General features: G+C 42.5%; 1 protein-coding gene across 9 annotated transcripts; it reads left to right on the forward strand.

The window, feature by feature from the left end:
• Positions 1 to 2,164: 2,164 nt before the first annotated feature.
• LOC116616192 (lysyl oxidase homolog 2A-like) lies at positions 2,165 to 12,749 on the forward strand. Of its 9 annotated transcripts, none has more exons than XM_048729069.1 (13): positions 2,165 to 2,596; positions 3,273 to 3,471; positions 4,045 to 4,241; positions 4,469 to 4,619; positions 5,373 to 5,582; positions 8,737 to 8,877; positions 9,256 to 9,468; positions 9,552 to 9,639; positions 9,879 to 10,178; positions 10,417 to 10,743; positions 10,926 to 11,094; positions 11,906 to 11,966; positions 12,655 to 12,749. In XM_048729069.1, exons 1-12 carry the CDS (start codon positions 2,367 to 2,369, stop codon positions 11,925 to 11,927), a joined length of 2,247 nt encoding a protein of 748 aa, XP_048585026.1. In that variant the 5' UTR covers positions 2,165 to 2,366; the 3' UTR covers positions 11,928 to 11,966; positions 12,655 to 12,749. The 9 variants fall into 9 exon arrangements, 8 of the variants coding, with proteins under 8 accessions (XP_048585026.1, XP_048585019.1, XP_048585024.1 ...); XR_007311928.1 differs by having other exon boundaries at positions 2,166 to 2,596; positions 10,926 to 11,116; positions 11,928 to 12,004; positions 12,652 to 12,749; XM_048729062.1 differs by having other exon boundaries at positions 2,166 to 2,596; positions 10,926 to 11,116; positions 11,928 to 11,966; positions 12,652 to 12,749.
• The last annotated feature ends 422 nt before the right edge of the window (positions 12,750 to 13,171 follow it).

Below are 13,171 nucleotides of genomic sequence, written 5' to 3' on the forward strand. Positions count from 1 at the left end.
GTTTTCTTTATAGATTTATTATTGAAAAAGCACAAGTTTGTTATTATCTTTATATATTTTATTAAGAAAGTACCTTGCCCTAATAAAAAACCCTTATATATAAGTTCCATTCATGTACACTACTACACTAGCACTAGGTGCATTCTGACCGGCAAAAAATTGAAACTTGTAAACATCTGTACTCTAAAAACATATGTATAAATCGAACAAGCTAAGTGTCATTGATACAGTAGCTAGACTACTACGTATTTCTGTCGTTAAATTCTTACTTACCGGGAGGAATATTCGCCTGAATTTATAGAACTTGAAAGTAAGTATTTACGAATTTAACATTTTCATGGCGATTGTCAGTTGAATAAAAGCCATTCAAGTGCCAAAATTATAAACCAATCGGAATTCAAGTAGATGGTATTTTAGCCAATCAAAACAAGGATAGATGACATTGATATGTCATCTTGACGTCATACTAAAGCTGGTGCGGTGTTTTAGTCTGAGCGATTGGTTTTGGGAAAAAAGCGAACAAACGAGCATTATAAAAGCACAACAATAAATGGAAAAAAAATGTCATATTCAAAATGCAAATCATCGTCAAAAACTCACCTTGGCAGTGTATTTTTTTTTTTTGTCGCTTTATGTTTGTCGCCTAGTGGTTGTGTTCGTTTTTTTTTTTTTTTTTTTTGTAAACCGTGATCTTTCTGCTAGCAAGGAACTCGTCAACACAAGTGAATGATTTTTATAGCTGAAAACAGACATCAATCCAAGGCCTTTTCCTCTCAGGATCTCCTTACATAGATATAGACGTGAATGAATATAGAATGGTAGTGTAGAGCCTCTCCTCTTCGTCCTCTTTTTAGCTGCTGCTGCTGCTGCCACGGGCGGGAATTTCCATGGGCTTCTTCAGCCCATTTGAATCCGCTTATTTTCTCATTAAATACTATTTTCAAGCTGCCTTTCTTCTGTGAACATACGAACTTTGCAGCACAAAGCGAGGCGGTAAAAAACAGCGTAAGATCGAGTGGGGCCTGGGAGTTGCACGATTGAATGAATGGATTGTGACACACAGGGTACCCGCGCGATGACCACCAAAACCAAGTCGCATAGCTATACCATATTTCTATACCCGTGGAGCTCCGCTATTAATTATAATCGAAGGTCCCGGATGTAGGGAACACAAGGTTCTAGTAAGTGATAAGAGGATTAAAGGATTAAAACACCTTGATGCTTCACAAATTCTTCAAGCAAAATTCTTTTTTTTTTCTTATTACATCGAGAAGATAATAAAAATCCAAAAATTTTGCTTTGTTAAACTTTTCACTTCAAGGCACCCCGTAACCTTAAAATGCACACGCGCGCCACAGTTGTATAAAGAAAACAAAGCGAAAGGCGCGTGTTTTTTACTTAAAATAGCTTTGACCACGGTTATCCCCATTTTTGTTTGCTCAGATAGTTAAATGTATACGGAAACTGATATACTGAAAGAAGAAAAAAAGTTGGGTTGAAGAAGTTTGTTTATTTTCTCTCAAAAGAAAAAAAAGTAAAAATACTTCAAAATGGAGTATAAATACCGCATAAATAGTGGCGAAAACAGAGTCTTTTAGTGCGATTTCCTAAAATGTAATTTGTTTTGAACATTAGCTACTACGTGTTATTGTTTAGGAGATCGGATTTTGGCGGCTCGATCTACACTACAGGCACTATTTTTGAAAACTAAGAGTTGTGATTTTTCCTCGCGCGATCAGTAAAACCGCGTCAACTCTACGCCCCTCTGTTGTGAAAATGAGGTCGGTTACCCCCATTTTTTATTACATTTTTTGAAAGCCCTTACCTTCAATATTGTTTATGCTAAGTTTTAAAAACTCCTGGCTAGTAAAACTATTTCAAGGGAATAACCTTAACTGCTCAACACAGTGTATCTTTAACCACGAAATATTTATTCATGGCGGAGGCGCAGATCAGAAAGTGGAGGGTGTTTGTGGAACTAAAAAAGTGCAGCATCATTGTGACTCAAAAAACTACAAAGAGCCCTTTATCAAGCTAAAGTACTTATTTTTATCTACATCGCTATTCATGAAGAGGACGTAAACGCGATAAGCACACGAGGTCACGGCGATGACATTTAACACGCATTCCTCATCATCAGACGCAAGCGACAGTAATACAATAATATCACAGAGATGCTTTGTTTTGGTGCGGCGGCGGAAGCAACATGCCAGCGGTATCTCGGAGTACTTGATTACTCCATCAAGAAGTCGCCCTGAAGAATTCCGGTAAAATCGGACGAAAGTTCGATTGACCGGGGCCAGATTGGACAAAAGTGATCAAGGCTCGAAGCACCACGCTGCGGTGCTCGCCTTTAGCTGACTGTGATGGCGTTCGTGCGGGTTGTGTTGCTTATTCTAGCGGTGTTGCCAACGTATGGCTTGGCGAGGTGGATGCAAGTTCGTCTCAAGAATGGAAAGGAGCCTCACATGGGCATGGTAGAGTTGCGTTACCGCAACAAGTGGGGAGAGATATGTGACCAGGACTGGGATATCAAGGGCGCTCGAGTGGTATGCCGTACGCTCGGTTACCCTGACGCAATAAGATACACGTTTGGGTGAGTAGTCAAAGAACTCATAAACCCAATCCCCAATTCACTGTTCTTACCCCGGGTATGATATGTAGCTTGTATGCAGGGTATGGTCCCTAGGGTACTTGAAATGTCCTATGTCAGTAGTTTTACAGATGAGATAAACTAAACTTGACTAGATTTGTTATATAATTGTAACATCTATATAGAGTATTTTTCCAAGTAGTTAAGCTCTATTAATGTCTCACTTCCTTGTGAAGTTTCGGCAATAACGCAATCAATACAACTCGTCAATACATCGTGTACTATCAGGCATTTAGTTGTCGGACTTCGTCAATTGTGTAGCAAGGTCATTTGTAATGTAATAAGTAACATCCGCGGAATGAGAGAGTTCAACTTTAAATATTGCAACCAGCGATGGCTCAAGTAGTTATTAAGCTACTTGTTTGTCAATAGAATAGAGGGGTAACAGGAGAGCTGATTAATTCCTTTTCTTATTAGCACTGCGCCGTGATTCTTGAGCCGATCAAACTTTTGATGGAGGGGGGGGGGACGTTTTGGAAAGAAAATTACAAAAGGAAAAGACACTACGTAACAAACATTATCACGCACAGCAGTCATTGTTAAATAATCTTAGCTATTGGTCTTTTCCAGTGATTGTATGTTTGTATTATCATGGCTTATAGCTATTGGTCTTTTCCAGTGATTGGTTTGGGCGGGGCACCGGGTTCTTCTGGTTGAACAAGGTGCGGTGCGATGGTACGGAGGATTCCCTGGAACTGTGTGCAAGGAGCAATTGGGGTGATGTCAAGTGCCGGTCAAGCCAGGTGGCCGGGGTGGTATGCAGGCGCAGAAATGACGATATAACGTTCGTGCCTTTGCCGATTCAGCAGGGTCAGCAGGTAAACATGACGTCATCATCATCCACAATATAATATTCATATATATCAAAACTTGTATTGTTTAGTATTTCGTCGTATCTTATTGTCTCATATAACATCACGTCACGTCAGATTACATTACATAACATCGCATCACAGCACTTCATGCCACATTACATCACACCACATTACGTGACATCGCGTCAAAACACATCACGTTACGTTATATTACATCGCGTAACAACATATCACGTCACGTTATACACGTCACATTAAATGACATGACATCGCGTCGCATCATATCACGTCACGTTATATCACGTCACATTACATTACATGACATCGCGTCGCATCATATCACGTCACGTTACATAACATACCGCCACAATTCATCGCGTTACATGACACCCACGTCACATCACACCAATTTCATTATATAATCATCGTATCCTATTGTATCGCATCGTTCCCACTTACCATCATACCATTAAGGGGGTGTCGTATCATATAACTATTGGCTCCTGATAGTATGAATACCTTGTCATCTATTTAGCGAATACAATATAAAACATTCCCTTGACTACCCTCTGACAGGTTAGCGACTTGCCAGTGCGGCTTCTAGGCTCGGTTGCCAATGGATACAAGACCGATGGCCTCTTACAAATTAGGTATAAAAACCGCTGGGGCTTCGTGTGTTCGTCCAAGTGGAGCGAAGGGAATTCTCGGGTTGCCTGTGGCATGCTTGGCTTCAAGGATACCGTTCACAAGGTGTCATCCATTCCTAAACAAAGGTAAAGGAAGTCATGAAGCTTCTGTAGGCTTTTTGCGGGTTTTTAAAACTCCAACTCTCTCGGCGCTTTCGGCGGGAGTCTGAGGCGAGCTTGAATGCCTGTTGCTGGGGTCTTTTCAAAATGACCGTGTCAAGCAACCAACTAGCAACAAGTTGCTCGACAGCCTTTGTGATTTTCTGAACCTTCTTGTGTGTCAATGTCAACTGACTGACATTCCATTTTGTCAGGAGCCGCGTGGGCTTGTTTCTGTTGAGTGACGTTGAGTGTGAAGGGGAAGAGTCGTCGCTTGTTGAGTGTCCGCACTCAAACTGGGGACCTGTTTCGTGCAAGCGAGGTGCACCTGTCTACCTCTCGTGCGAGTCTTCCAGCCCTCGACAGGTAACACACTCAACGAGTATCGCACTAAGCAAGTAACGCATTCAACAAGAAAGGCACACAACAAGTAACGCACTCAACAAGTAAACACTCACAAGTAACGCACTCAACAAATATCGTACTCAAAATGTAACGCACTAAGCAAGTAACGCATTCAACATGTAGCGCACTCAATAAGAAAGGTACTTAACAAGTAACACACTCAACAAGTAACGCACTCAACAAGTAGCGCACTCAGCAAGTAGCAAACTTAACATGCAACGCTCAACAACTAACGTGTAACACACTCAACAAGTAGCGCACTTATTGAAATCGTATGAGAGTCACACGACCGATTTTTTTTACAGTTTCCCGTGCCTTCTTAAATGGTAATCGAGCCCTCGTGCATAGCAACAGCACGTTGCCTTCCAAAGCTATAACAAATGGCGTCGTTTTGAAATGAAGAGAGCATTTTACAATGAGCTTAATATCCAGTATCAAGGTTACAGTAGCGTTTGCCAAGCGTCTGGTGACGTCTCTTGCATGTCCAAATAACAAATAATGCGCTTAGCTTGCTAAACTGGGATGTAAAGTTACCATTGGAAAGGTAAATGATGCGCTCAACGTTACAGGTAAACAACATCAAAAGTTTCGAAAGTATTAGTCAAGTTTAATGGAAAATAAATCCCCTTATCAAAACTCTAGTAACAGGCCTGGTAACCCTAGTAACTGGTGTAACAGTGACAGACTAACTCATGTCTTATGGGCTTGTTTCAGCCGGTAGCAGTGCGCCTGCGCAGTGGGGTTCAGACGTGGGAGGGCCGCGTGGAAGTGAGGCGATCCTATGGGGATGACATTGAGCGCTGGGGCTCAGTGTGTGACGATGGCTTCGGATTGGTGGAAGGTAACGTGGTGTGTCGGTCCCTCGGGTACGGGACCGCGAGGCGGGTCTTCCATGATGCTTGGTATGGACAGAGTACTGGGAAGGTAAACATGGAAACGTGCAATATATCTATTTTAGTGTCATCAAGGGTTTTCTGGGTTCCATGATGCTTGGTATGGACAGAGTGCTGGGAAGGTAAACGTGAAAACATGCAGTATACCTATTAGAGTGTCATCAAGGGTTAGAGTGTCATCAAGGGTTAGAGTGTCATCAAGGGTTAGAGTGTTATCAAGGGTTAGAGTGTCATCAAGGGCTAGAGTGTCATCAAGGGTTAGAGTGTCATCAAGGGTTAGAGTGTTATCAAGGGTTAGAGTGTCATCAAGGGTGAGAGTGTCATCAAGGGTGAGAGTGTCATCAAGGGTTAGAGTGTCATCAAGGGTTAGAGTGTCAACAAGGGTTAGAGTGTTATCAAGGGTGAGAGTGTCATCAAGGGTTAGAATGTCATCAAGGGCTAGAGTGTCATCAAGGGTTAGAGTGTTATCAAGGGCTAGAGTGTCATCAAGGGTTAGAGTGTCATCAAGGGTTAGAGTGTTATCAAGGGCGAGAGTGTCATCAAGGGTTAGAGTGTCAACAAGAGTGAGAGAGTCATCAAGGGCTAGAGTGTCATCAAGGGTTAGAGTGTCATCAAGGGCTAGAGTGTCATCAAGGGTTAGAGTGTCATCAAGGGTTAGAGTGTCATCAAGGGTTAGAGTGTCATCAAGGGTTAGAGTGTCATCAAGGGTTAGAGTGTCATCAAGGGTTAGAGTGTCAACAAGGGTTAGAGTGTCATCAAGGGTTAGAGTGTCATCAAGGGTTAGAGTGTCATCAAGGGTTAGAGTGTCATCAAGGGTTAGAGTGTCATCAAGGGTTAGAGTGTCATCAAGGGTATCAAGGGTTAGAGTGTCATCAAGGGCTAGAGTGTCATCAAGGGTTAGAGTGTCATCAAGGGTTAGAGTGTCATCAAGGGTTAGAGTGTCATCAAGGGTTAGAGTGTCATCAAGGGTTAGAGTGTCATCAAGGGTTAGAGTGTTATCAAGGGCGAGAGTGTCATCAAGGGTTAGAGTGTCAACAAGAGTGAGAGAGTCATCAAGGGCTAGAGTGTCATCAAGGGTTAGAGTGTCATCAAGGGCTAGAGTGTCATCAAGGGTTAGAGTGTCATCAAGGGTTAGAGTGTCATCAAGGGTTAGAGTGTCATCAAGGGTTAGAGTGTCATCAAGGGTTAGAGTGTCATCAAGGGTTAGAGTGTCAACAAGGGTTAGAGTGTTATCAAGGGTTAGAGTGTCATCAAGGGTTAGAGTGTCATCAAGGGTTAGAGTGTCATCAAGGGTTAGAGTGTCATCAAGGGTTAGAGTGTCATCAAGGGTTAGAGTGTCATCAAGGGTATCAAGGGTTAGAGTGTCATCAAGGGCTAGAGTGTCATCAAGGGTTAGAGTGTCATCAAGGGTTAGAGTGTCATCAAGGGTTAGAGTGTCATCAAGGGTTAGAGTGTCATCAAGGGTTAGAGTGTCATCAAGGGCTAGAGTGTCATCAAGGGTTAGAGTGTCATCAAGGGTTAGAGTGTCATCAAGGGTATCAAGGGTTAGAGTGTCATCAAGGGCTAGAGTGTCATCAAGGGTTAGAGTGTCATCAAGGGTTAGAGTGTCATCAAGGGTTAGAGTGTCATCAAGGGTTAGAGTGTCATCAAGGGTTAGAGTGTCATCAAGGGCTAGAGTGTCATCAAGGGCTAGAGTGTCATCAAGGGTTAGAGTGTCATCAAGGGTTAGAGTGTCATCAAGGGTTAGAGTGTCATCAAGGGTTAGAGTGTCATCAAGGGTTAGAGTGTCATCAAGGGCTAGAGTGTCATCAAGGGTTAGAGTGTTATCAAGGGTTAGAGTGTATCAAGGGCTAGAGTGTCATCAAGGGTTAGAGTGTCATAGGGTTAGAGTGTCGTCAAGGGTGAGAGTGTCATCAAGGGTTAGAGTGTCATCAAGGGTTAGAGTGTTATCAAGGGCGAGAGTGTCATCAAGGGTTAGAGTGTCATCAAGGGTGAGAGTGTCATCAAGGGTTAGAGTGTCATCAAGGGCTAGAGTGTTATCAAGGGCTAGAGTGTCATCAAGGGTTAGAGTGTCATCAAGGGTGAGAGTGTCATCAAGGGTTAGAGTGTCATCAAGGGTGAGAGTGTCATCAAGGGTTAGAGTGTCATCAAGGGTGAGAGTGTCATCAAGGGTTAGAGTGTCATCAAGGGCTAGAGTGTTATCAAGGGCTAGAGTGTCATCAAGGGTTAGAGTGTCATCAAGGGTTAGAGTGTCATCAAGGGTTAGAGTGTCATCAAGGGTTAGAGTGTCATCAAGGGTTAGAGTGTTATCAAGGGCTAGAGTGTCATCAAGGGTTAGAGTGTCATCAAGGGTTAGAGTGTTATCAAGGGCTAGAGTGTCATCAAGGGTTAGAGTGTCATCAAGGGTTAGAGTGTTATCAAGGGCTAGAGTGTCATCAAGGGTTAGAGTGTCATCAAGTGTTAGAGTGTCATCAAGGGTTAGAGTGTCATCAAAGGTTAGAGTGTCATCAAGGGTTAGAGTGTCATCAAGGGTTAGAGTGTCAACAAGGGTTAGAGTGTCATCAAGGGTTAGAGTGTTATCAAGGGCTAGAGTGTCATCAAGGGTTAGAGTGTCATAGGGTTAGAGTGTCAACAAAAGTGAGAGTGTCATCAAGGGTTAGAGTGTCATCAAGGGTTAGAGTGTCATAAGAGTGTCATAAGAGTGTCATAGATATCATAAGAGAAAAAAGGTAATATTTGTTAACGATTCTGCGCCCCCCGGACCGTGCTTAGTGGCCGCTTAACAGAGGTTGGGCCTTATGAAGCCACCGCAAAATGTCAGTCACATCGCTCCTTTACGACAATTTCACTCTCAACAATAACCTTTCTACTAAAGGGTTCTCAGACCCGACAATGAGATTTCCTAGCCGCTTTATAGAGGCTATAGCAACAGTAAATAATACATTTGGGACTGGAAGAGGGTGGCCGCGGTCGCTAAATAGAGGTGCGCCCCAAGAACAGTGCATGAGTGACCAATGTTGTAAGACTTATGAAGCACCACGTAATAGATTGTGGGCGCTTAATAGGGTCACACTGTAGTTATAAACCCCCTTTTTGCTAATAGTCAGAAACTAGGAAATCTGAATATAGCACGACTTCTACTGTAGAATGTCCAGCTGGAACACTAACATCTTTGCTATTGTCAGGTCTATATGGACGATGTTGAGTGCAGTGGAAAGGAAAAAGATATCTCAGAATGTCAGCACAAAATGGAGTGGCAAGGAAACTGTAATCATTTTGAAGACGTCTCCCTTATTTGCAACGCTCCTAAGTTATTCGGCCATAAGGTGAGTCTCAACTAGAAAAAAAGTAATATTCATATCGAGGATATAGATAGCATTTACTAGTTTAGACGCCGCACATGGGGCTCATGGGACTCATTTAATACTTCGAATTTATCGTTTCCATTTCAAAATATCTAATTAATCGTCTCCAAATAAACGCCGCATCTGGATTACGAACAACAGCGTTTAAAAGATCAAATGTTAAAGACATAGACATACACATAGAATTAGGCACGGGCTTTTAGACAAAGACTGGACACGGGCATGGACATGGGCACATAGACATCGGCACATAGACATCGGCACAGACATCGGCACAAACATCGGCACAGACGTTGACGTAGGGCACGAGTATGAACATAGTTCATCCTTTAACCTCAGATGCGCCTGGCTGGTGGATACAACCGCTTTGAAGGCCGCGTGGAGATCTTTATGAACAATCGGTGGGGCACTGTGTGCGGTGACACGTGGGAGATGGACGAGGCGACTGTCGTTTGTCGGCAACAAGGTGTTGGCTTCGCTAAAGAGGCTGTGACGTCAAATATTTTTGGTGTTACTTACCTGCAGATGAGGATGTATGACGTCAAATGCAAGGTAAAATTACGCCTGTTGATATGGATTATTTAAAAGAATTAATGGTATCTGTGGTAACGTTTATGCTCGTTGGGCTATTTCAGGGGAATGAAAGATCTCTCTATCACTGTGGTTACTCTGAAGTATCCAAGTGCAAGACTGGCAGAACAGCTGGCGTCATATGCAGTCAAAGTGAGTTTTTTTCTATTATAATCAAAATGTGTATTGGCTTTGTCACACAAACTGTCAAGTCTGCTGTACACAAATGAGAGAAAAACAAAAAACAAAAATCCTACAAGAAAGAATAAAGGTTGTAAGGGCTAGCTAATATTTTTCTTATGCACCAGTTATAACACCAGTTATAACAGCATATTACCAGTAGTCATCATTATCAAGATTATTGCATGACGGCTATTTTCGTTGCCCTGCAGAACTCCCTGATCTGGTCGTCAATGTTGAAGAGCTTGGCAATAACGAGCACTACCGTGTGGAGCAAATGACCTTGGGTAGCCTGACGTGTGCGTATGAAGAGAACTGCCTATCTTCTTCCTCGAACCTACTCTGGGAGCATAACAAGGATAGCTACAGGACGTTGTTACGCTTCACAAGTCGAATCGAGAACCGTGGACTTACAGACTTTAGACCTCACATCGATAAGTCACAATGGGATTGGCACGAGTGTCACAAGCATTTTCACTCCATGGAGGTCTTCAGTACATATGATCTAATAGGTATGTACAACGTAAGACTGCAAAAGTGGGAAGGGAGGGGGGGTGACAAGCATTAACACTCCATGGAAGTTTTCAGCACCTATGATCTAATAGGTATGTACAATGTAAGACTGCAAGAGTCAAACCATGAAGGTGTTCTGGACGTAATCTAAGGGGGAGGAGAGAGGGGAGCCAACAATGCTGGGGTTGTTTTCACAGTACTTAGGCTCCTCTAACAGAGTGTCTTTGACATCGCCAGGAAAGGAAGGTGAAAAGATCGCAGAGGGCCACAAGGCGAGTTTCTGTCTGGAAGACACGGTGTGTGACGCAGGGATCCCGAAGAAGTGGAACTGCACGGGCGGGGCAGACCAGGGCGTGTCTCCTAATTGTTACGATGTCTACAAGTGGAATATTGACTGTCAGTGGATCGACGTAACAGATATGGCATGGAAATTCGGGAAATTCTATCTTCGGATAGTCGTCAACCCTAACCGCACAGTCGCTGAGACTGATTATGATAATAACATTGGGATCTGTGAGGTCGACTACTATAACCCCGTCGTGATATTTTCCAAGTGTCGTCTAGGTAAGCTCGCGCTCGAAATATATCATGAAATTCGTCCCCTTAATGAGAGCTTTTATGTCTCACAAAATTATTAAAAGCGTATTGTGGCTCAGTTTGTTATTCAGGAATATAGTGTTGTAGAGAGGGAGATTGTTGTGCATTGTCTTTGGTTCCCATGTTTTTTTTTATGATCTCTGATTTAGATCACTGTGAGAGCAAGATTCGTACAAAGGGCGGTAACGGCTATGGCGAGTGCTGTGTTTTCCCCTTCAGTGTCAACGGGACAGAGTATACTTCCTGTGCTACCGGACGACCTGAGCAGCCGGACAGACTCTGGTGTCCGACAACAAGAGACTACGAGAGCGATAATAAATGGGGATATTGCATCCTATAGGTAAAAGTGACGTAAAATGGGGATATTGCATCCTATAGGTAAGAGTGACGTAACAAATGGGGATATTGCATCCTATAGGTAAGAGTGACGTAAAATGAGGATATTGCATCCTATAGGTAAGAGTGACGTAAAATGGGGATATTGCATCCTATAGGTAAGAGTGACGTAAAATGGGGATATTGCATCCTATAGGTAAAAGTGACGTAAAATGGGGATATTGCATCCTATAGGTAAGAATGGCGTAAAATGGGGATATTACATCCTATAGGTAAGAGTGACGTAAAATGGGGATATTGCATCCTATAGGTAAGAGTGACGTAACAAATGGGTATATTGCATCCTATAGGTAAGAGTGTCGTAAAATCGGTATATTGCATCCTATAGGTAAGAATGGCGTAACAAATGGGTATATTGCATCCTATAGGTAAGAGTGACGTAAAATGGGGATATTACATCCTATAGGTAAGAGTGACGTAAAATGGGTATATTGCATCCTATAGGTAAGAATGGCGTACAAATGGGTATATTACATCCTATAGGAAAGAGTGACGTTAAATGGGTATATTGCATCCTATAGGTAAGAATGGCGTAACAAATGGGTATATTGCATCCTATAGTTAAGAGTGACGTAAAATGGGTATATTGCATCCTATAGGTAAGAGAGACGTAACAAATGGGTATATTGCATCCTATAGGTAAGAGTGACGTAAAATGGGGATATTGCATCCTATAGGTAAGAGTGACGTAAAATGGGGATATTGCATCCTATAGGTAAGAATGGCGTAACAAATGGGGATATTGCATCCTATAGGTAAGAGAGACGTACAAATGGGGATACTGGATCCTATAGGTAAGAGTGACGTAAAATGGGGATATTGCATCCTATAGGTAAGAATGGCGTAACAAATGGGTATATTGCATCCTATAGGTAAGAATGGCGTAACAAATGGGTATATTGCATCCTATAGGTAAGAGAGACGTACAAATGGGGATACTGGATCCTATAGGTAAGAGAGACGTAACAAACGGGGATATTGCATCCTATAGGTAGGAATAAGCAAAGCAAACTTTTGCATTCTAGTTTTAGCTAAGTGGTTAAAGAAAAGATGAAGCCATAAGCTCTATTTCCATTTGTTGCTACGGATTGCAGGCTCATAGAACGAGCTGAAAATAGCAGTTTCACCTGAATTTTTGATGAAATAAATAGAAGCTAATATTCCGCCATATGGCAGCCCCTTTTGTTTGGGGGGGAGGGGGGGGGATCAAGACTCTGCTCCTTAGGTTTCCCTTTTTGAAGAGTTATCGCGTGACGACATTAGAGTCGCGAACTTGTAAATGCAGGTGCAATCCGGTTATGTGCTATAGACCAAAACACGAAACTTTGGTTGGAGAAAGATTATAGAAGCTAAGAAGATAGACGCTAAGATAGTCATGTTGTAAGGGTTTATGAGCTGTTTATATTTACAATGGAAGAAGATAGACGCTAAGATGGTGATATTGTATGGCTTTTTCAGCTGTTTATATTTGTTTTTCAGAAGGCGATGAACAGAGAAGAACGAAAACATCACGGGACCTATATTTCAATGTAATGTAGAGTTATCAATAAAACCAGCTAAACTAAGGATTCCTGGAACTACTGTGCCGTGTTCACTTCTATTCCGAGTCCCCCCTGTCCGCGAAACCAAGTCCTCAACCCCTTGTTTGAAGGTGAATCTTGACCAAGAAACCAATTGGAGGAGGATTAAAATTCGGGGGGGGGAGGGGGTACTTTTTACAGCCATTTTGAGTTCTATTTTTATTGTAAGATTAGCCTCCTCTGCTGCAAACCAGATAAGAAATATCTTCAATCAGCGAAAGCCTAGATTGATCGTTTTTCATTTTGAAATAAGCCAGACTCTTTAATGAAAGGTTAAAACTTGTCGACTAATGGCTCTGATAACCTTACATGCTCGCGGTAGGCCAAGGGTATCGCCGATAACATAGCTTGTGTCTCGGTATTAATACTTGGCCCACATCATTCCCTTCCCCAGCCAATAGCTGTGCATTGTGCATCAC

The sequence above is a fragment of the Nematostella vectensis genome, chromosome 6 (genome assembly GCF_932526225.1).
Source record: "Nematostella vectensis chromosome 6, jaNemVect1.1, whole genome shotgun sequence".
In the NCBI taxonomy this organism is placed as follows: Eukaryota; Metazoa; Cnidaria; class Anthozoa; order Actiniaria; family Edwardsiidae; genus Nematostella; species Nematostella vectensis.